General features: G+C 36.4%; 1 protein-coding gene across 2 annotated transcripts; it reads right to left on the reverse strand.

Moving 5' to 3' along the window:
* Positions 1–117: 117 nt before the first annotated feature.
* On the reverse strand, positions 118–25142 carry LOC101887313 (ankyrin repeat and LEM domain-containing protein 2 homolog). 2 transcript variants are annotated; one of them, XM_020039804.2, is made up of 10 exons: positions 24666–25142; positions 8504–8659; positions 5657–6135; positions 5438–5587; positions 5305–5382; positions 3934–5236; positions 3583–3863; positions 3392–3510; positions 3200–3331; positions 118–931 (listed from the first exon to the last, which is right to left on the reverse strand). In XM_020039804.2, exons 1-10 carry the CDS (start codon positions 24772–24774, stop codon positions 289–291), a joined length of 3450 nt encoding a protein of 1149 aa, XP_019895363.1. In that variant the 5' UTR covers positions 24775–25142; the 3' UTR covers positions 118–288. The 2 variants fall into 2 exon arrangements, with proteins under 2 accessions (XP_019895363.1, XP_005192191.1); XM_005192134.4 differs by having other exon boundaries at positions 8504–8662.
* Between the last annotated feature and the right edge of the window lie 98 nt (positions 25143–25240).

The raw sequence follows: 25240 nt of genomic DNA on the forward strand, positions 1-25240 counted from the left end.
TGACGAAAGACAACAAAAGTGTGAGTAACGGCAAAACATAAAATTAGAAAATAAAATAATAAGAATAACTAATACTAGAGAGAAAAATGGACATGAAATGATTAGTTTTAAATGATATATATTGTTAATGGAACAATTTATTGTTGTTGTGTTTTTTGTCCAACTAAAAGCGTTTTAAAAATAATGAGTGTTTTCTTTTTTCTTTCATTTCCAAACGTATTAATTTGTATAACCTTAGATTGTATTGTGTATGATGAATCTCCATTTTGTTGGGAGATGGGGCATAGCTCAATAATCTGTTGTACTGGAAATATTTAACAACGATAGACTATTGGCACCTTCCTTGCTGTTGCGTTCAGTCATTGGTGATGGCAGAGGGCTACTTTCAAAACGATCACGATAGGCACTAAAGAGTCCACGAATTTTATTCAATGGAGTCAATGGCCTTTGGAATTCACTAACCAGTGAACGTGGGGCGGCAGCAACATTTTTTTCTGGTGTTGACTTATTTTGAGAATCTTCATTTGCATTGGATGTAGGTGAATTGATGGTGGTGGTGGTGTTGGTGGCGGAGGAATTTGTTAACGCTGTGGATGTAGTTGTTTCTTTCACATTTAGTTTGGTGGCAGTTCCTGATTTGTTTGGTCTTCCTGGCGATGCAAATAAACGTTTTGCTGTGGGCAGTTGTAGTATTGGCTCTCGAATAATAGCCTGTGTACCTGATTGTAATGTAGGTTGCTGTTGTTGCTGCAGTGGTTGTCTGGGGGAACCCATATTTAGTGAAGCATTTATATTTAAACGCATAAATGATTGTGTCTTATTGTCTAGATGTGATGTTGGCGGCGGTGGCGTTTGCGGCGCTATTGATGTATCGGTTTTATTTTGGATCGAGAATGTATGAGTTTTCTTAACAACTCTGGGCGATGGGAAGCTGCAAAACATAAAAGGAAATTAAGTTAAGAAATAGAACAACAATTTATTCAAAAATTTCACGAAGTAAAACTTAACCCTTAAAATTTGATTTTAAATATTTTTTAAATCCTGGCATTTAGATAGATTTACAGTTTTTAGTTTTCAAGAATATTTTGGTTTGTTACGATCTTGTTTAGAGGGTGATTTTCTTTTAAATTTTTTAAATTTGTTTAGATTAAAAAAAGGACCAAAGAAACTTTTTGGAGTTAAAATCATCGACCAAAATAATCTAATATAATAAAATAATAATTATTATCATTAATATTGCCGAAGACGCTCTATGCCTAAAATTTAAGAATTTCAAGAGATTTTAAATCAGGAATTTAAAAAATATATGGAAGAAGGGAGGACTGGTCACCTCTATTTAAATTACAATTTGTTCTAAGGTCTCAAAACGCTGATATATGTGTCTTCTATTTTTTGCTCTACTTTCATAAACTGCTTTGGGGAAAAAACAAGTAAAGAAGCTGTAAGTTCGGCCGGGCCGAACTTTGAATATCCTCAGAATTTTGCAATTTTTAAAAAAAAATCCGATAAAAATTCTGTTAAAATCTTAAAAATACCGAATATAGCCTTTACATTAGGGTCTATACGATGACGTGGACCTGCATAGGCAACTTTTGTCATAAGCCATTAAAATATTCAAATGCGAAACATAAAAAAAGGTAAATAATGTAGCTAAATTCATCAAAATACCGAATATAGGGAGGTACCTTGTGGGCTATACCAAAACATGGACCTGCACTTTTTTGTCATAGGATGTAGTATCCTCTACGAACTTCATATACTAAATTTGAAACAATTCCGGTGAATAAAGTCGCTAAAATCGTAAAAATACTGAATATCGGGAGGTGCCGTTAGATGGGGGCAATTTTCTGTCATAGACAGTAGTATTCATTTTGAACTTCAAATACCATATTTGAAACATTTCCGGTGAATAATGTCGCTTAAATCACCAAAATACAAAAAAGGAGGTACCATTATATGGGGGCTATATCAAAATGTGGATCCAAAGGCCCATTTTCAATTTTATATATTTTTAAAGTTTTTTTTGGAAAGAATAAGTCTCAAAAATCCAATTTTTTCTGTCCCAAACTATTTCAACGTCTCCATAGAAAATCGTAGAAAACAAAAATGACCACGATACCAAATTTCAGAATTCCATCTCCAGTCCAACACCTAACGTCACATTTTGTGGCAATTTGCACTTTTCGTACGTTCATAGTACGCATTTCTAAAACCACCTCCTTCTCTCAAATACAGACATCAACAGTGACATCCATACCCACAGAGACCTTAATATCAGATCACAGGATTCCAGCTCTAACACTTCATCCAATACCCAATTTAGTACCACTTAGTACTTTTCGAAACCGTATAGCACACATTTCCAAATCCGCCTCCATATCTCATACACATATACCAACAGTGACATTTATATTAAATTTTAAGATTTCTGTTCAATTCCTTCACTTTTCGTACTATTGTAGTTCACATTTCCAAAGCCAAACAGTCCCAAATTAAGTACCACTTAGTTAAGTTCGGACACTTAGTAGTACACATTTTCAAAACCACCTTCATATATCGAACTTATTTCCCAAAATAGATTCTAATACCAAGTGTTTAGTTCTATCCGATCACATAATATCAAATGGTACCATTTTAGAAGTTTAGTACCATTACCATTTAAGAACTTTTCGTAAACTTAAATTTCGATTTTGCCAAAGCCTTTTGGTACATCTATCCTGCACTCCATCAGTGACTCTCATTCTAAATTTCAGAATTTTAGCTCATTCCGTTTGTTTAATACAAAGTATTCTTCTTCTTTTCTTCAGTTCTACAAATAATACTCTTAAAAAATTGTTTGTTTAAAATAGTGTTCCTACAAATAGTGTAAAGAATCTCAGATTTCTACCTCAGGTAGACCTTCCAAAATCACAAGTTTCTACCTTGAATGGTCCTTCAACTATTTTCCCAAAAAGTCAATGATTATTGCTCTACTATTCTTGATAAAATATTAATTGATTAACCACCAATAAATAGGTTAGGTTAATGGATGCCTTATGGTAACCGCTCCACCCGGAGACCTTCTGGTCCATTGTGTTCATCCTATAGTGGAACCAACTCCAATAAATATGTTTTAACAATCTACATTTATGACTCTAATAGACCTTCAATAGATTTTCCTAATAAAGTCCTTTTTTATTTAAATATGTCCAATACTTACAAGTCCATTTCTTCATTGGTGTAACGCATGAGAGCTGATTTCCAGGAATGGATTGTTGGATATTTATTTTTATCCAGCTCAACATGGAAAATAGCATTTATGACATCCAAATCACGTTTTGTTGGTTCATTTCTACAAAAAATAAAAAGTCAATATTTTATACCAAAAATGCTTTAAGTCTGCTGCACTTACCCATAAATAAATATCTTATAGCCATCATCCTCTGCGTCCTGCATTAAACTTAAACGTGAGGGACTTTCAGGTGGTGTTTGAAATATTTCTTCCTCTTCACTATCAGAACCAAAATCCGACTAAAAATGAAAGCAAAAAACACAAATTAAATATTTTTAAAATTGCATTTAAGAAAAACAAAAAACATTTACCCAAAATACATCCTCATTATTATCATCGGATGAATCATTATCATCTTTAGGATTACGATAGTCTCGATTGTTTTTGTCATTGCCCTGCATTTGGGTTTGTTTTGCTGCCCTTTCCTGTTGCTTCATACGCTGATGATTTTTATAGCGAGCCTCCATGCGATTGCGATGACTCGTTTTGCGACTCAAATTACTCTCCCACTGGCAATCGCAGGCGTTTTCTTGAGACCATACCTTTGAACACATTTCTTCGGTTTTCAAGTTTTCCGGTAAGATTTGCTCCACTAGGATAAAAAAGCATTTCCATTTAAATATTTCTTTTTTGATGTCTAATCAGCCGCTGCTATGGCTTACCTGGATTTTCCAATTTGTGAAGTATACGTGAACACACACACTCAATGTGTTCGCGCCTATCTCCCGGTGTCAAGAGGAGATTTTGTAAAATCTTTAATATTTTTGCCTTCATTTCAATGGTGATTTCTTGGGAATTTTCCAAAAACGTTGCCACCAAATTGCCAATACGTGAATGAACTTTTTCAAAACTGACATTGACAAAACTGGCATCCTCTTTGAAGCTGTATATAAGCGATTTGACACGTCTCAATTCCAGCAGTAAGGCATCATTTATGGACACAACATTATCTATATTATGAACAATGGTCTTGGTCATGCGACGGGCATGGACCTGCAATGATTTCTCCACATAGGTATAGGGTGTTGATGACTGGTGGGCGGTAGAAGCATTTAGATTGGTGGAGGAGACCGCTGTTGTTCCGGCATTACGAAAGCCATTTTGATTCATGCCATTACGCCCATGGCCATCCGATGCACCAGTGTTAACACCAAAACCAAATTTCTCCAAAGCCGAACAAACCTCTTCCAACATTTCCGAGTTGTTACGTTTTTTCTTATTCACTTCTGCTTCATATTCCGCCTGTTTTTGTGCTAAATAACTTTCTAGTTTCTTAATACCTTTCTCCGAGGCAATATCTATGAATTCGTCTAGAAAATCCCAATATTCACGCCACTCAACATTTTGCTCCTTGGCCAGATTGCGGCCAATGCATTCAATACCCTTATCGGGATCGGTATTTTTTACATGACGCTCTTTAAAACCGGGACTGTCGTAAATGTCGGAACAATTGAAATAGTCGACGGTATCATTTTGCCCATCTAGACAAGCTGGCATGGGTGAAGCCATTTGTTGCTGTTCGCGATATGTAAAGAAGGCATCTCGTTTTATTTTAAATAGCGGTGTACCGGGACACAGACCAATCTTTAGCTTTGACTCGAGGCGACCATTATTGTTATTGGTTTCGATTTTATTCATTGATGTTTGACCGTTTTCCTTATCATTGTCGCTGCCGCCATTACCATTCTGATGGTCTTCAAATGAATCATCTAGAATTATGGAATGATCCGCAAAACCATTGGAATCATTGGCCCCATTCGTACGATCTTTACGCTGTGGCGTTGAATTGAAAAGCGAACGACGCTGTAACATGGCAGTGGGAGAATTTGTTGCACTGTTACCACCTGCTGGAGTGGATGGTAGACTTCTGCGGGATTTCATAGGTGATATAAATGGACTATTGGCAATGGGTGATGACACATTGCTGCCCAAACGAGGTGGTGTTTTCCAGCGTCGAAAAAATTTCTAAAATATCGAAAAAATTGCTGTTTAAACGTTTCTATCCCAATTTCAATATCGCAACCTTTACGTACCTTTGCCTGATCTTTGCTCATGGGTCCAGCCAATGCTTTTATTTCCACTTCTGGACTTAAGGGATCACAGTTTAGGTTCTGCAAGAGGAGAAAATAAAATAAGTTGGCACATAAAAGCATATATTTGACTTACTGGTGGGTTGTTAACTGAAAATGGCTCTCCAATTTGGGCAGGAATTGAGGCATCACTACAGCGCAGGACAGGCACATAGAAACGCTCCTCAAACAGACTTTTGATTTTTGGATAAACATCATGGGCCGGTATGCCACGGGTACAAATAATCTACATAACATCGAAACAACAACATTTTATGAATTTCAAAACACCCACCCAAAAATTCACACAACTCACATGTTGGGGCAAATTACCCTCAATATTTGGTGTCATTTTACATTCTGGATATGATGTCAATAGTTCCACCATTTCAGGAAACCCGTATTTGGCAGCAAAATGCAATGGCGTCTCACTTCTACCCTTCTCCGGTATATTCAAATAATAGTCCAATAGGTTGGCGCACAGTTCCTGACACATTTTCTGATCGTTCTTTTTGCCCGTCAATAGATCGACAAATTTTGTATCCGAGACTGTGCTGAGAATAAGTTTGGCTATTTTAGGGCGATTTGAAATCGCACAAATATGCATGGCGTTATAGCGACAGCCTTCTTTCAACGAGGTCGGTGTATCACCCGAACTGACAAGATATCGCGGATTATCCCATATGATTTGTTTGACTCGTTCATATTCATCCGATTCAATGCATTTGCGAAAACGTGCCAACTCCTGTTTTGTGGGCCCTCGAAATGCCGGCGTCTCCAGCGCTGTTGTAGAGGCTGTAATGTGAAATCCAAGAACAAGAATTTAGTCGCATTTCAGCGAGATTTGCATATTTCAAGTATGGATGGATAAATATGGAAAATAAGACTTATATATGAATTAAACTTTTAAAATTTAAAATCTTTTAAAAACTATTAAAGTTCTTCTATAACAATAAGTCTTGTGAAAGATATCTGTAAAAGAAAATAGGAGACATGAAAAAGTCACGCGAAACGGAAGCTGCTTCAACACTGCACAGAAAGAGAAAGGATAGTCCGATTTTGCGAATCCTAATATTTGCATCAGTGCTAAGAATGGTTACAAAATGAGGTTCCTCGCTTAACTTCCAGCGCACAATTGCCACCAAAATCTCCTGATACCAATCCGTTGTATCTTTTAAATTCGGAATGGTATTGCCCATTTGGTGCAAAATTAATTTGAAATCATATAAAGATATATATGGGGGCTATACCCAAATCTGAACCGATCTCGATAAAATTTGGCAAAGATATTTCTGAGCGGTATTTGATATATTTCCCTGAATATCGTTGTAACGGAGTGCAAACTATGGCTGTGGGTAACAAATACAACAAATCGGATGAACAATATATATGGGAGCTATAGCTATATCTGAACCGATCTTCACCAATTTTGGCATACTAGCTTCTAGACTCAGTTCGGTTGTATGTGCCAAATTCTATCAAATTTGGGCAAATATTAGAAGTTTGGTGCACAATAAAAGGTAAATCGGACGAAGTTATATATGGGAGCTATATCCAAATCTGAACCGATCTGGATAAAATTTAGCAAAGGTATTTCTGAGCTGCATTTGATATATTTCCACGAATATCGTTGTTACGGAGTGCATATTATGGCTGTGGGTAACAAATACAACAAATCGGATGAACAATATATATGGGAGCTATAGCTATATCTAAACCGATCTTCACCAAATTTGGCATACTAGCTTCTAGACTCAGTTCGGTCGTATGTGCCAATCCCATTTGGGCAAATATTAGACGTTTGGTGCACAATAAAAGGTAAATCGGACGAAGTTATATATGGGAGCTATATCCAAATCTGAACCGATCTCCATAAAATTTGGCGAAGATATTTCTGAGCTGTATTTAATATATTTCCCTGAATATCGTTGTTACGGAGTGCATATTACGGCTGTGGATAACAAATACAACAAATCCGATGAACAATATATATGGGAGCTATAGCTATATCTGAACCGATTTCGAACAAATTTTGCATACTTATTTTCAAGCCTAATTTGGTTGTATGTGCAAAATTCCATACTATTCGGGCTAATATTACAGGTTTGGTGCACAATAAAAAGCAAATCGGACGAAGGTATATATGGGAGCTATATCTAAAATTAAATTTAATTACCGATTATCTCCAATTTTAATAGGGTTCGTCCTTGGGCCAAACCAATGATTTGTGCAAAATTTAATCTTAATCGGATAATAAATGCGACCTGCATTTTGTTCACAAGAATACATGGACAGATGGACGGACGGACGTACAGACGGACTGACATGCATAAATCAACTCAGAAAGTGATTCTATGGAGATACTCAAAAGTAACTATGGCTCTATCTCGTTTCCTCTTGCCTGTTACAAACAAATGCACAAAGACATAATACCCTTACCACTATGTGGGGTAGGGTATAAAAATGTAAAAAATATGGTGTGTAACTTTTTTGCAGTTTTTTATTTCGCCCTGTAAATAATCTATTTTCTTGTAATTTTGCACATACCAATGTTTTATCTGAAATAAAACTGGAATACTTCGGTCCAGACGCATATTTCCACACTTTCCTAAAAATTGCACATATCTCATATAAGGTATAGAAATTACGGCACGTTGTAATATTTTTACCGGTCTTGGGTCCTATACAAATTGGTCAATATTGCCCAACTGCTTCGTAACCTTCCCCAGAAAGGGTAATCAGTTTGCATAATCCTAACTCAAGGTAGGGGGTATAAATCTGTCGGCAAAACCGACCGACACTTTTATAGAAGAATTAAAATCTCTTTGAAATGCTCGTTTTCTAGAGAGCGCAGAGAACTTTCACAGAAACCTAAATAAATTTTACTCCCTATCAGTTGCTACTCCTACATAGCGCCGTGTACTTTCAGTCAGTAAACGAAAACACGTTTATACAACGCAGTATTGTAAATAATTGCAAATCAAATAAGCCCAAAACGCAATTTCTTAAAATTTTGTTTTCATTCCGGTGAATGAATGTCTTTGTCTGAAGTGAAAAAATAATATCTCCATGTATAATAAAAAATGCATTAATAAAAAAATGCAAATTTAAATAATTTTTAAATAAATATCCTTTTATAAAATATAAAGATCAATGAACTTACTTCTAACATCATTGTATTTCTGTTGAACAATTTCGTAACCAGTTTGGGCATATTTCATGGCTTCATCCTCATTTATGAACTCCTTGAGTCGGGCATCTTTGTGTTTTTTGAGTACTTTTAATGCTTCAGCTTTGGTGCTGAAAACAAATTGAGATTCTGCTGGAAAAAGAAAACAAACGAAAAAAAAAAACATATATTAATTATTTTCTTCAGTGAATTTATTTGCAAAAACAAAAATGTATAATAATCACAAATGTAGGTCATTAAACCTCCGGCATTTCAAAGTAAATTTCATTCATTATGTGGTTGTCTAGTCACAGACAAAATGTCTGCTTGAAATGTTTATATTATGTCTATTGCCTAATAATATGTTGTAATATTAATAGAAAATAATTATATGTATATATAAATACATATGTATATTACAAATAAATATTAAATAATTTGGCACATGTACAAAAATGCCACATGCAATTAATTTTGATACAATACTGCTGAAAAAAGGCCGGTGTGCCACATATGTATATAGGAAAAGCACTTTGCAAATTTACGTAGACATGCCATAAGGAAATTCAGACAAGTGACAAAAGTAAATATTACATACACTGGTGGCCAAAACTAAAGCAACTTAAATCGCTAAGACAATAAATGTCCTGTAACTTTTACAAAAATAAACAAATCGTAATTATTTTTCAGTTTTAAATGAGAAACTAAAAATAAAAATACAAAAATAATTTTGAACGAAAAATAATATGTGGAAAACTAAAATGACCCAATTTTTGCTTGGTCAAAACTAAAGCAACTTTTGATTTTTTATTTTAAAATAATTAAATTTTGGCTAGTAGTCGATAGCATAACCATTATTTTTGATAGCAGCTGCACACCTACGAGTCATTGAATCTATAACACGCTCAATTTGATCCTTGGGTGTGCTTTCCCAGGCACCCCGAATTCTTTAGAAAATGTTGTGCTTATTTATTTCCGAATCTCTCTTGATCTTCCTATCTACGATACTCCAAAGGTTTTCTAAGGAGTTTAGGTCAGGCGATTGTGCCGGCCATAACAAAACATCAATTTTTGACTCCCGCAACCAATATTTGACAAGTTTTGATACAAGTTTGGGATCATTGTCATGCTGAAACACCCAAATCAGCCGAATATTTTACTCAGCGTAAGGGAACAACGTGATGTCCAACACATCTTTGTAAACAAACCGATCCACAACTTCCTTTATTTTATGGATAGGCCCAAGTCCATAGAAAGAAAAACAGTGCCACGCCATTTTTGACCCTCCCTCATGCTTCACTGTATCTTTGCAACACTGCGGCTTGAGTCCTTCATTTTTTGGTCTTCTCACCGTAAAATTTTTGACGTCTGAGCCTTTAATATTAAACGTAGACTCATCCGAGAAATAATGTTTTTTTCCATTGAGCTTGATTCCACTTAATATTATCGTTTCCGAAAGCCTTTTTGATTTTTCAGATATAAATGGTTTTTTGATGTCTTACGGGCATGCAGACCAGCTGCCACTACTCGTCTACGCACTGATCTCGAGCTTATATCCAATGATTGCTCTCTCACAAATCCAGTTGAACTCTTAAATAGTTGTTTTTTATTTCTCTCACAATTTGTGGATCAGTACGGGCTGAAGTTTTTCACGGCCTTCATCCGTTATAGACTGTTACTACTGATCCAGTTTCAAAAAACCGACTTAGTATACAGAAATAATTATGAAATCACATAAATATTTCTCGGAAATCATTTTCTGTGATATGTTGTTTTGATAGTCAATGATAATTTGCTGTTTTATTCAGGTACTATATTTGCTTTTAGCCATTTTTAAATTTTTTTGGGCAGTACTTAAAAAACGAAAAGAAAAACACATACTGTTGTAAAAAACTTCTCAAAAAGGATTTATGACAAGCGAAAGTGTCAAAGGAAGCAAAAAGCGATAAATATCACAGTAAAAACAACTGAAATTGCAGCGGTTATATGAATGTACAACATAGTTGCTTTTGTTTTGTCCAAGCCAAAATCGGGTTAATTGACTTTACCAAACATTATTTTTTATATAAAAATGAATTTTGGTTTTATGTTTTAGGGTTTTAAAAAGTGAATAAAGTACCTAATTTAAAACAAGAAAAACTTTCTCATTTTCTTAATTTTTGAAAAAGTTACAGGGCATTCATTCTCCTTGTAATTTCAGTTGCTTTAGTTTTGGCCACCAGTGTATACATATAGTATATATTCATCATATGAATGTCTTTTGCCATGTGTTGTATTCAGATGGTCCGCAAAAAAACTCACAAAGGGTCTTGTTCGGAATTGCAAGTAAGAATGGTTGTCAATAAACAAAAATACAAACTACCAGTAAAATCTACGAGAAACAAGTAGTAGTATCAGTCGGTTTTGCCGACAGATGTATACCCCCAGCCTTGAGTTATGATTATTCAAACTGTTGACCCTTTATGAGGGAGGTTCCGAAGCTGTTGGCCAATGTTGACCAATTCTTATCTGACCTAAGACTGATATCAATATTATAACGCTCCAGATTTGGACTATATCGACTATGAAATATGTGCAAATCTTTTGGAAAATGTGGAAATATCCGTGAGTTGAAAGATATAGTGGACCGAAGTATACATTTTTCATACTTCATCTATACAGAAAAAAATATTGGTATGTGCAAAATTTAAAGGAAATAAAATTTTATGCGAAATCATAAATTCCGATAATTTACATACAGGTTGAGATAAAAAAAAAACTGCAACAAAGCTAAATGCTATAATTCTTATATTTTTTTTTAATTTTATTGAAGAAAGCAAAAAATGTTGGAAATGGCATCAAATCTTAGTATAAGTTTAGATTTGTTCAAATTGGTCATCTTTGGCACGAGTTATGGCCTTCAAACGGCCAATAAAACTGTCCGAATGTTGCTCTGCGGTATTTTGGCCCATACCCAGCGAAGCGCTCGCTTGAGATGATCGATACTTTGGTATTTTTTAGTGCCAACCTTGCTTTCCAAAATACTCCCGACCAATAGTCCAACGGATTGGTTTCCGGAGATTTTGGTGGCCATTGTGCGCTGGAAACGAAGCGGGGAACCTTATTTTGTAACCATTCTTGGGTAGCGCGTGCTGAGTCCTGTTGGAATGTCCAAGGTCTGCGGTCAAAATGTTTGCGTGCCCACGGCTTTAATACGCCATCCCGAATATTTTCGCGATTAATACGAGCGGACAGCGACCATCGGCTGTTATGGCGGCCCACACCATCACCATGACCGGCGCTTGAGTTCTGGTGGCCAACAGAAGGTGCACATTTTCAGCTGACCTCTTTGGCAAGTAAACACGATCATTTTGTTTGTTTACAATCTGCTAAACAACGAATGTTTTCCAATCGGAGAAAAGAAAAATCGTCAGTTCACCACTTTCGGCAAAGCGAAGCTACTCTTTAGCTCTTCTGTTGTGGTGTAAGTTCTTGCACTTTTTGGAATTTCGATGGCTTTACCCTGAGATCATTTTTCAATATTTGCCGAATGGAATAATTTTTCGGCCACTGCGACGCGGGTTTCGATCAAGTCGCTTCTTTACATTTCGAACCATTTCAGCTGATGTTGCTGTTTTTTTCCGTCCACTTCTTTGACCTCGGGCTACGCTACCAGTATCACGGTAACGAGCTATGGTATGAGACACAAAAGATTTATACACATCTAAATGCTGGAGTACTCTAACGATAGCCACTTGTGGTTTTCCAGCCAAATATAAAGTAATCACACTATCACGCTTGAATTCCATGACGAATAACTTTTTTTCTGGAAAATTCTCAACAAAATGCTTTTATACGCTTGTAAACAATATTAAGAGCTGTCACTGGACTAAGCTGTCGGACGAGTCGCTTAGAAATGACAGCAATCTGAAGTTGGTTGCAGTTTTTTCATCTCGCCCTGTATTGTTTGGAAAATATTATCTGAATCCGACAATAAATGCGACCCGCATTTTTTCATAAGGATACATGGACAGACGGACGGACTGACATGCATATATCGACATAGAAAGTGATTCTATGAAGATCGTCAAAAGTAACTATTGCTCGGTTCCTTATCCATGTTACAAACAAATGCACAAAGACATAATATCCTTACCACTATGCGGTGTAGGGTATAAAAAAATTATGTGAAATTTGTCCTTCAAAAAATTATGTGAAATTTGTCCTTCAAATTCAAATTCCTTCTATATAAGCTTGCTAAAGAGGACAATTTTTTACAACAATCTATTTAGTAATGTTGACACTATTGTTGGTTTGTTTTAGAACTGCAAGAACTATAACATTTTTACTAGGATAAACGATTTCCCTTAATGATATCGAAAAACAAAATTGAACCAGTAAAGAAAGTCCTAAAGTCGGGCGGGGCCGACTTTATGATACCCTACACCACTTTGCTAATTTAGTAGAGAATTCAATCATACACGCTATGATTATAATTATAATTTAAAGTTCAAAGGACAAAATATGCCGAAGCATTTGTTTTTTTTAAATTCGGTCTTGTATTGCCCATTTGGTGCAAAATTATGATATATATCCTGAAATATCGTTGTTACGGAGTGCATATTACGGCTGTGGGTAACAAATACTAGAATTCGGATGAACAATATATATGGGAGCTATAGCTATATCTGAACCGATCTTCACCAAATTTGGCATACTAGCTTCTAGACTCAGTTCGGTCGTATGTGCCAAATTCCATCCCATTTGGGCAAATATTAGACGTTTGGTGCACAATAAAAGGTAAATCGGACGAAGTTATATATGGGAGCTATATCCAATTCTGAACCGATCTCGATAAAAATTAGCAAATGTATTTCTGAGCTGTATTTGATATATTTCCCCAAATATTTTTGTTGCAGAGTGCATACTACGGCGGCAGTGGACAAAAATAACAAATCGGATAAACAATATATGTGGGAGCTATATCTGAACCGATTTCGATCAAATTTGGCATACTTATTTTCAGGCCTAATTTGGTTGTATGTGCAAAATTCCATACTATTCGGGCTGATATTACACGTTTGGTGCACAATAAAAGGCAAATCGGACGAAGATATATATGGGAGCTATATCTAAATTTTGACCGATTATCTCCAATTTCAACAGGGTTCGTCCTTGGGCCAAACAAAAGAACTTTGCAAAATTTCATCTGGATCGGGCAATAAATGCGAACTGTACTTTGTTTACAAAAATACATGGACAGACGGACGGACGGACATGCATAAATCGACTCAGAATGTGATTCTATGCAGATCATCAAAAGGAACTATGGGTCTATCTCGTTTCCTTCTGCCTGTTACAAACAAATGCACAAAGACATAATACCCTGACCACCTTGTGGTGTAGGGTATAAAAACGGTAGATTCTTGTAGGTCCTGGAACAGAGCATGCGATTTTACTTTCTTTGATTTTCAAATCATAATTATGTATTTTGACAAGATACTTAATTGTCAGATGGATTCACAGGCCCAACATTTTAGAGGCCTTGTTCAAAATAATCCAAAATTCTGACCAAGCTAATTTTCCTACCCATCACATTGACAACAAAACTTTTATTTTCGCCATTCCATATATAAAACACAATAGGCCACATATTCGAATATGCGTTAAGAATTTTAAATAAGTGTTCACATTCTCATGACAGGTAGTTTTTTCAGATGCCATAGACGTCTATATACGACAACAAAAACGAATAAACAAGCAATAAAAACAAACTTTGAAATTAGTCAGAGCAAACTAAAATGTAAACAAAACCAAAAAGAATGAGCAAAACAAAGAATTGACTGATAATAACAAAAAATACGTTATTTGGCATTTTGTTTTGTTGTCCATCAACTGCCCCCCTTTGGGCAAATTACCTATAGTGTATTTTTGTTTTGTCTGCTTTGTGCGGGTATTTTCACATATCGTGGGAGCCCCCCTCCCTCGTCAAAGAATTGGCGATAGGGGGTCGGATCAGTGGTGTGTTCAAGACGGAGGGTGTTGATAAATTACCTTGTGCTTTTTAACGTGCACATACATGCAAATATATATAGATTGGTAAAATTAGGACATGCTTGTTTGTTCAATTAAAAATAGTACCACCAACCAGCCAACCAACATTAAAATACATATTCGCATTAAAAATCAATTTGACAGAGTGCAAATTATATTCGACAGAAATTAGGCTCCACCAAAAAGAAAATAATTAGCTTACTTCGAAACAAGTGCGGGCGTACTTGAAAACTACACCTTATCGGAGATTTTCAAAATATGAACATAAGTGATGCGGGTATGTGGTCAGTTGGACTGAACCTGCACCGTAAAGTGATATGCGCCTAATTTGAAATGTAGAAATGGATATTAAAATATTACAACGTCATTCCCTGGAAATTCCTCAAAAGTTTATTGACCCGATTTACAAAGTCAACAAATGAAAATGCAAACCCACTTTTATGATATAAGAATGAATGAAAAACATGATAGCAAATAATCCTACAGAAAAAAGGCAAATCGAAAAAAGTAAAAAATGAATAAATTAAAAACAAACTTAGCGTGTACTGGAATGCAAGATAAGACCGACACGTTCATTTTGAATATCGCTACCTAAAGCTGTCAAAAATAAAAAACTTTGTGAGGGTCAGTAATTATTAATCACTTTAACATATTTTTTTAAAGAAACAAAAAAACTGATTTCCTGGTTTTGTTGTGAGTCCACCACTCCATTATGTTTCTTTACTGGTGTTTTTTTTTTTCGAAGCCAACCATGCATGATCTTTAGTAAATTGTTAAGCAGGAAACTCATACAAAAATAACGAAAATTCAAATTTAAAATACTACAAGTTTAAAAGAATCAATCGGCATCTCTGATAGATTTATAAAATTCGCCAATGACCATTTATTTAAGTAAATTTTGACTTGCGTTATGATTATTAAAATATTAAAACTCTATTAGGGATAATACCGAGAGAGAAGACCAATTTGTTCCATTTCGTATCTGACCTAGGTTAGGTTAGAGGATGCCATGCTGGTCCATTGTCATACTTTAAAGAGAGAGTGGAAAAAGGAAATAGAAGAAGAACAGAAGGCAGAAAACACCAGCGCCCACTTTCCATATTAGAACCATCGGTATAGATAGCTATACCGCTGAAAGTGGAGTGTTATGTGCCCAAATGTCCCTGCTAGGTATGTGGATGTCCAGTGATTAGAAGTCTATATTAGGTTATATACAGTCACTGATCACAACCCGACCTCCAATGTTTTCCACATACTTCAAAATGGCCGAATGCCCAAGAGATTGACTACGCCATTGACCAACTTAATTGAGCCTCAGGGCACATCTTGCTGTCTGTTCCTCTACAAATAGACTTAAGGGTTTCGAGTTGAGTAGGGTGTTCAAAGCAGAACACCTATAATTAATAAAGATGGCATCCTTTGGACTTTATCAATGTTTTTTTTTTAAGGAAAACTTCCCTAGAGAGTGGTATGGTATGGAGGATGGTAGCGAGATATTTGGCATCAGCAGGAAGACTCATCGTGACTCCATCCAGCAAGGGTGGTGAAAACTCTGTAAATTGCCGCTTCCTCGTGACGAGAACGAGCTCAGTTTTAGATGGGTTGACGCCAAGCCCATTACAGCGTACCCATCTTGACAATTTCCCAAGAGCTCCTTCCATTTAGGCTGAAATAGTTTGCAAGAATTTCCCAGCAATCAACAGACCCAAATCGTCAGCGTAGGCCACGATTGTAGTTCCGTTATATTCCAGATCCATTAATACATTATTTATCACCAAAAACCATAGAAATTGTAATAAACCACCAATGAGGACTACCCCTGGTAACTGACCTAAGTCTGATACAAAAATTACAACGACCAGATTTGTACTATAGATCGTTTTATATGAGATATGTGATCATTTTTGGAAAATGTTGAAATGTGCATGAGGTTTCAGACATAGTGGACCGAAGCAATCCATTCAGACTTCATCGAATACTAATAAAAATATTGCGTTGGCTAAATTTAAAGAAAGCCGAAGATTTATTTCCAGTCTTATGTGTCAAGTTAAAAGTAGTAGTAGATACCTTTTGTTGCATACATGTGAAAATATACGATTACATGCAACCCGGATACAACCCTGAATTTTTAAAATGTAACGAAGTTGAAGATACGAAGCCAACCTGACAAGGCGTACTAGTTTTAAGCTCGTATAATTGATTTTAATAAACGTTTGTGAATTCTTAATTTAATATAAAAACGGTCGTTGTATTTCATTTGAGTATACGGAAACCAACAGACTTCAATCGATCACTTGACATTTTTCTCAGAAGTGGGATACGACAAGTCTTATTGGAAGAAGCGTCTACCAACAAGAAATATGGAGAATTTGCACAAATGCACGGTTAAGCAGTTGCAAGCGAAATGCAGAGAAATTGGTGTTTCTCAAAGTGGTAACAAAAAGCAATTGATCGAACGACTTGAAGTCAACAACGAAAGCGAGCTGCACGGATTCGCATCTCCTCATGATATGCAGGAGCGAATTTCGCATTTGGAAGATATGGTAACTGAATTGCGTTCATCTATGGAGCAACGTGGACAATCAGAATTTGAGCCGAACAACGCATCATCCCCTTTGAACACGTTTTCGACACCGGATGGTAATATGTCCCTGCAAGGCACACGGCCTAGCTTGCCAAACGTGGCAAACGTTGTGACAATATTACCGGAATCACGTTCGATTCCATCGTATGTTCAAACGAATACTTCTTTTGGTGCATTTCAGACTACGTCAACAATTCCAACGGTCCACACGTGTGCTTCTGCTGGTTTACCAACGTTTACACCTTCATTGCACGGACATGCTCAACTTCCACGAAATACAACGCAAAATGTAGCGACGTCATGCTACAACGTACCAACACATATAACGACACATTCGAATTTTACAACAGCAACACCGACAGGAGTGTTCACGCAGCCGAACAATGGATATGTTCAATCAACGCAGCCCTACAACGCATATCTACAACCGCCGATATTTGCAACAAGTGTCTATTCAGCGCCGCCGCAGTCAGAAATAGTTATGCAGCCTTCACAACGTTATGTTCAGCACAACCCCTTTGGGAACGTTAAGGAAATAATTCAACTTTTGCCAGAGTTTAATCCGTCATCTGAAGAATCGATTAATCCTTCACAATTCGTGCGACGTGTGGAATTATTGAAGACAGCTTATAACTGGGACGACGCATCAGTTATATTTGCAGTGCAACAGAAAATGGCTGGCCCAGCCAAGTATTGGGTTGACTCACTGCAAGAGGTATTTCTGTCTTGGCCTCAGTTTGTTAACAAATTTCTTTTAGATTTCCCTCAAAATGTAAATGCAGCCGATGTACACATTAGAATGGCACAGACAAAACGGCAGTTCGACGAAACGCCGCAGGAATATTATTACAGAATGTATGCTATTGGAAAACGGGGCAATATAAATGAATCATCCATAGCACGGCATATAGTCAACGGAATTAATGATCAAGGATTGAAGCAGAAAATATCTAACGAGTATATTACCTGTAATCAACTTTTGAGTGACATCAACGCATACTGTAGTTATAACGAGGTAAGAAGAGTGCTGAACCCGATATCGAATAAGACGAAACGTAGCAATGAAAATAGAACTGCCCCAGAAAGGAAAAGCGATGAAAGAGTGAATAAATTCAAATGTTTTAATTGTGGTAATACTGGTCACAAAGCCGTAGACTGCCCAGATCCACAGAAGAAGAATAGATGTACGATATGCAAACGGACTTCACACGGTGCAAGTGAATGCCCAACAAAAACCCTGAACACAAATGTCAACAATATAAGGGACAGCGTAAAGTCCAACGAAATACTATGTAAACGTGTCAAAGTAAAGGACAAGGAGTTTGAGGCATTTATTGATTCGGGAAGTGATCGGAGTCTGATCAGACGAAGTTTTGCAATGATAATTGGCGAAACGGAAAATTGCAGTATGGTTTTAAATGGCTTTGCTGGTGGCAAATACGAGTGCACAAAGGTGGTTAAAGTGCCAATTGACATTGATGAGACGAGTTACGACGTGAACCTTTATGTTGTGGAAAATTCTATGATCCCGAATGATGTTCTTTTAGGTCGAGATGTTTTATGCCAAAAAGGTCGACGCACCATTATTGAAGGAGATGAGTGTTGGATGCAAAACGTAAATGCGATTAGTATCAACGAAGGCTTAACATCTGAAGAGCATAAGAAGTTGCAGTTGAACATTCAAGAAAACCGACAATGTTTTTCAGAAAAGTCAAGCGAATTGGGTAAGTGTAACTTAGTGAAGATGGAAATCGAAGTTACTACTCCAGAACCAATACGATGCAAGCCATATCGACTAGCATTTGCCAAACGTCCTATTGTGGCAAATATTGTGAAAGACTTACTGGATAACGAAATCATAAGGAAATCGAATTCTCCGTATGCATCGGGAATTGTTTTGGTCGAGAAGAGAAATGGTGAACACCGTTTATGTATAGATTATAGACAGTTGAATCGAATAACCGTACGTATAGCGCATCCTATGCCTGTACTGGATGAACAGATTGCACAACTCGCCGGAAATCGTTATTTCACCACACTCGACTTACGTATGGGTTACCACCAAATTGAAGTAGAGGAAGAATCGAAAAAGTTCACAGCTTTCGTGACTTCAGATGGTCATTATGAATTCAACCGGATGCCATTTGGTTTGGTAAACGCACCTGCAGTTTTTCAGGCAACGATGAACCGAGTTATAAGCTTTATGAAACCAGGAGAAGTTTTAGCGTATCTGGATGACGTCATAATTCCCAGTAAAACAGTCGATGAAGGTCTGGACCGAATAAAAAGATTTTTGGATATCCTTAAGAAATGTGGTCTCACGTTACGATTGGCGAAATGTTCGTTCCTAGCCGAAAAGATTTCTTATTTGGGACACATAGTTACACGTGACGGAATTTTACCTGGAGAAGAAAAAGTAAAAGCGATTAGAAATTTTAAGGTACCAACGAATGTAACAGAAGTACGACGATTCCTTGGCCTAACTAACTTCTTCCGAAAATTTGTAAAGGATTATGCAGCCATTACGAAACCTCTTGCGATGTTGACACGAAAGAGCGAAGAGAATAAATTTCGTTGGGACGTACACCATGAAAACGCATTCAGAAGTTTAATCCAAATTTTGTGTAGTGAACCAGTTTTAGCAATCTACGATATGAAAGCAGATCACGAGGTGCACACGGACGCTAGCAGTCTCGGATTAGCAGGAGTGTTATTACAGTCCGATGGTAATGGTAATTGGCAACCAGTGTTTTATTTTAGCCGCCACTGTTCTGAAACGGAATCGAAATATCACAGTTACGAGCTGGAAGTTTTAGCTGTGGTTGAAACGGTGCAGCGTTTCCGTATATATTTACTTGGAAAGCCATTCCGAATCGTCACTGATTGTGCCGCAATTACTAATGTGAAGACAACGAAGGAATTACAACCTCGAGTAGCACGATGGCTGATGAAATTACTTGAATTTGATTGTGAGTATGTACACCGACAAGGGTCACGTATGGCTCACGTTGATGCTCTCAGCCGTTCACCGGATCAGCCACAGACGGAGATTGAACCAGCAGGGTTCATAATGAATATTGATAGCGATGATTGGATTCTCACGATGCAGCTAAACGACGACCACATAAAGAATATTATGAGAGTACTGCGAAATGAATTGAAATCTGAGCAAGAGAAACAGATAAAATCTGAATACTTATTGGAAAAACATCGACTATACCGGAAAACGAAAAATGGACTACGATTGGTCATACCGAAGGCTATACGATGGCGCATAGCTAAATACTGTCATGATGATATTGGCCATTACGGGTTGGAGAAAAGCCTCTCACGAGTCGAACAAACGTTTTGGTTCCCCCGCATGAGGAAATATATGAAGGAGTACATTGCAGCGTGTGTAGAGTGTTGCTACAACAAGGCAAAAGGTGGTAAACACGAAGGAGCTCTACATTTTAGTAATGTCGAACCGCTACCATTTAGGCAAGTACATATTGATCACTTGGGACCGTTTATAAGAAGCAAGCATGGTCATACACATATAGTGGCAATCGCCGATTCCTTTACGAAATTTGTGGTTATTAAAGCTGTAAGGAATACGAAGACATTGCCCGTCATCAACGTTTTAAATGAGGTTAGTGGATACTTTGGTTTACCTCGAAGAATAATTTCGGACCGTGGGACAGCTTTTACGTCAAAAATGTTTGAGGAATATTGCGATCGAAACAATATTCAACACATTAAGAATGCCGTTCGTACACCAAGAGCCAATGGACAAGTTGAGAGGGTCAATCAACTTATCCTGTCTTATTTACGAACTACCACTGAAGAACCGAAGGATTGGGACTCGGCACTTCACGTTTTACAATGGTCAATCAATTCAACCAAAAATTCGACAACAGGTTACAGTCCGAATGAGTTGATTTTCGATTACAAGCCCACCGACTTAATACAAAACCGATTGTTAGCAGCTGTACAAGATGATGTACAAAACGAAGAAATTTCCATCAACGAAAAACGTATCATGGCCGCAGAAAACATCAAAAGCGAACGAGAACGATGGAAGAAAAGATTTGACAGCAAGCATTCGAATCCGAAATTGTATGTGGAAGGTGACTTGATCCTTATACAGAATGAACCACCAGCGACAGGTGAATCCCGGAAGTTAGAACCTAAATACAAAGGTCCATACATAATAGCACGAGTATTGGGCAACGACAGGTACCTGATAGAGGACATTCCTGGAATAAACATCACGAATAGGAAATTCTGTTCCGTATTCAGTTCCGACAAGTTGAAGAAATGGTGTGAATGTTCCCCCGAATTGGATGTTTCAAGCGAAGATGAAGCCGAGGACGACTTCAGGTCAGGAAAGGCCGAGTTGTCAAGTTAAAAGTAGTAGTAGATACCTTTTGTTGCATACATGTGAAAATATACGATTACATGCAACCCGGATACAACCCTGAATTTTTAAAATGTAACGAAGTTGAAGATACGAAGCCAACCTGACAAGGCGTACTAGTTTTAAGCTCGTATAATTGATTTTAATAAACGTTTGTGAATTCTTAATTTAATATAAAAACGGTCGTTGTATTTCATTTGAGTATACGGAAACCAACAGACTTCAATCGATCACTTGACATATGCAAATAATTGTTAATTCACATTTTGGCATTGGTAGGGGAGAAACCAGAAGGTTTGGCCCATAAATTCCATATTCACATCAAATGGCTGAGAGAAAGATTTAGATTTTCCAAGAATCTCTGACATGTTTCACAAGTTATGAGAGTATATTGTATTAATAAAAATATTGCAATATGTGAAATTTGAAGATAATCGGAAGCTGAACAGTACTTTGAGTGGGCTCATATCTACCATATGCACAGCTAAAATTGTGCTAGTAGAAATATTGAGTTGTGTCGAGTTTAAAAGTGATAGGATCCTCATTTTACCTTTTATTAGCGTTTTGTTATTAGTCCTTTCTATCCGTTCTTCATACCAGATCTTGTGTTGTTTAAGATATTGGGATGTGTGAAATTTAAAGTGAATCGGATGCTTTTTCAGATTTTTTGAGCGTTTTGCTTTTTAAAATTTTGACACCTTTCTGGGGGAGGTACCAGAAGGAGTGGACCGATATATTCTATATTCGCACCAATTCTTGTGTTAGTATAAATATAGGGATATGTGAAAATTGAAAAACATTCGGTCTGTTTCGCACTATACAAAATTGTTATCCTTTGTAGGGGAGTTACTTTACGGAGTGGGCCGATATTGTCCATTTTCGGACCTTACCTAGCACCGATAAAAATATTAAGGTTTCTTCTTTTAAAAGGTAAATAATTTTCTGTGAGAATGTTGACCTTTTGTGGGGAGGTGCTAGAAGTAGTGAACGGATATTGCACATCTACGATAATACCATAATATCGAAGACTACATTAAAAGTAGGACCTATATGGACAGTTCTATGCAAGGATGTTTTCTACATACTGGGGACACAATCTGCCAATTTAAAGCAAATTTGAAAAATGTGACTAAAACAACCAAAACACCTTAAATTTGCCGACACAGTCATATGGGGACTATACCAAAACGTGAACCCATTTCGATTCAAAAAAAATTAAACCGACCCCAAAAAAAAACATCTGGATGAAATTTTATCAACCTTCCTCGCTAAACGCCTTCTAAACCCCGATCTAAAATTTATATTTCGAGCTGTTACAAAACGGGATGACAAACTAAATATACCCTCCATACTATGGCGAAGGGTATAAAAAATATTCGCCCCATTCATATTGAAGGGCATTACAAATTACTCATCCAAGGTGAGGCTACTATCGTTAGCAGCAATTACTTGTTGATGCCTCATTCATTTTTAATAAGGTGTGGGCATTGTTGCACACTGCTAACCTTAATAGTATAGTTTGATTGGTATGCATTCGATTAGCAAATGGGATAACATCACTAATGAAATATATTTAAATAAGCACAATATTAAAATTGATTATTAGATTTTGTCAATTAAATTATTAGAAAATATCATAAATGAATACTTTACGGGGTTTTCCTCTGATAAATTCTCTAATTATTTGAATCCACGGTTTGCTCAGAATCATGACTTCGGGGATATTGGCGATAATGTTGGTGATTTCAGTTTTCGCTGCGTTGTTGCTGTAAAATTGGAGGGAGTATTTGGGGCTATTAAGTCCAATAGGATTTGATGGATTATGTCTGAATTTCTTAAGGTTGTTTTTCCGTAACTTTCCTCCCAATTTCTTAACTTGGTTAACTTTTGACTTTTTTAATGTTTCTCAATGAACTCTTTTATGATCTGCATTTTTATGAGTCATTTGCGTTTGCTGACGATGTTTAGTTATTTTTCAGATGAGGCATTTAATTTCAGTTTTTGCACGGGTTTCTCGGACGGATTTACCATTGTTATAGTCGAATAGAGTAATTGTATCTAATATTCCAAACACACATCTTCCGAAAATATTTGTTTTCGGCATACTTCTATACTCTTGTGTATATATTTATAACAATAAACAGGTAAAAAAAGGGATGTGTAAAAAACCCCACATTAACATGATTTCTGAAATTCCTAATTAAAAATCTATTTGTTAAGACATCGCCGTTTGCAGAATTTGTTTAAAACACATTACATACCTTTTTATTCGACCGTTTGTGTTAAAAATTTAGGGGAAAATATGTTAATATTTTTATACATATTTTGGAAAGGTTTTTTCTTGGCTACCAAGCTATAATACGGGTTCAAAACATTGATTAACCTCGATCCTTCCGAGCTGAATTAAGTTCGAGAGTTGTATCAAAATACACGTTTTTTGACCTGCTTTTTATTAAATGCTAAAAATATAAAACGGCTTCATTATGTGGTATCACAAAATGTCTGTCAAATTATACCTGTATGTCTGTATAATTATACTATTAACTGTCCGAGAGTTTCTACTAAATTAGAGTAAAGCTGAATTATTCTTCAATAGTACATTATTCCATCTCGTTTCCAAACAAATCGAAATAATTTCACAATGCGAGTAACTTTTATCCATCACTGTTGCAAAATGCAATGCAATTCATGTCGATTTGTCCGTTGCCTCAGTTTCTTCACACCAAGCACAAACACACACACAAATTCATTTCTTTACCTCATCATCTCCATCATCAACGAAGTCGTACGATGCCACTACACAGGAAAACAACAACAAAATCCATGCCAGCAAACAAGAGAAACAATAACAGCAAGAACAACAACAACAATGAAACTCAATGTATGGGGGAATACTAAAAAAATAACAACAGCAACAATAAATGGCAACAGTAACAGCCCATCAAACAGCAAAAACAACAAGATAAAACGAAAGGGAACACAAAATTCCTAACCTTTAAAATACAACAAAAAGTCAGACAAAACAAAAAAAGCAATAGATTTTTCCAATTTCGTCTGAAATATTTGCAATATTGACCTACCAATTAAATGACGTTATTAACCAGGCATATTGGCGTTGTGAAGCTTGTTGCAAAACTTACCGGTTTCATTATTGTCGTTTGAGGAAGCGTTGGTTGTTCCAGATCCAGACGCTGCTGCTGTGGCACCACCGCCGCCCTTCACGGGTATATAAAGACCATAAAATGGCATTTTTTGATTTAATTCTCTCCCGATTATTCAGAATTCTTGCTCAATCGTGTTTTTCCGCAGCCGAAAAACAAATATATGGCTTTTTAAAAGTCTTTTGTTTCCTCTGGCTGTCTGTTGAGCTATTTTCGTTACCTTGCTTTTTTTCTTCACAACACCAACAAAACAAAATTCGATCAAACTGAATTTCTCAATTGATTTTTATTCGAACGTATTAATAAAGTGTTTCCAATCCCTTGAATTTCTTATTTGTTTGTTACTTCGCTATACAAATCAATTGTTTATTGTTTATTTGCAAGCATTTTAATACGTTGAAATATTTTTGCCGTACTTTTCTACTGCGTTCACTGACAACTAGGGATACGTAGGTCGTGGAAAAACAAATCTATAAATCGACATTAACGAATAACCGAGATGGTGACATTTGAAATAGTCGACTTTTTTATCGACTATTCGATAAATTTGATAG

Source organism: Musca domestica, unplaced genomic scaffold (genome assembly GCF_030504385.1).
Source record: "Musca domestica strain aabys unplaced genomic scaffold, Musca_domestica.polishedcontigs.V.1.1 14, whole genome shotgun sequence".
In the NCBI taxonomy this organism is placed as follows: Eukaryota; Metazoa; Arthropoda; class Insecta; order Diptera; family Muscidae; genus Musca; species Musca domestica.

Bases quoted from the DNA above. Each gene is read 5' to 3' on its own strand.
- LOC101887313 (XM_005192134.4), bottom strand. From the start codon at position 24,774: ATGCCATTTTATGGTCTTTATATACCCGTGAAGGGCGGCGGTGGTGCC. The intron at 8,663-24,665 runs GTAAGTTTTGCA...TTCTTTTTCCAG, and splicing joins AAACGACAATAATGAAACCG to CAGAATCTCAATTTGTTTTC. The intron at 3,511-3,582 runs GTAAATGTTTTT...TTTCATTTTTAG, and splicing joins ATAATGAGGATGTATTTTGG to TCGGATTTTGGTTCTGATAG.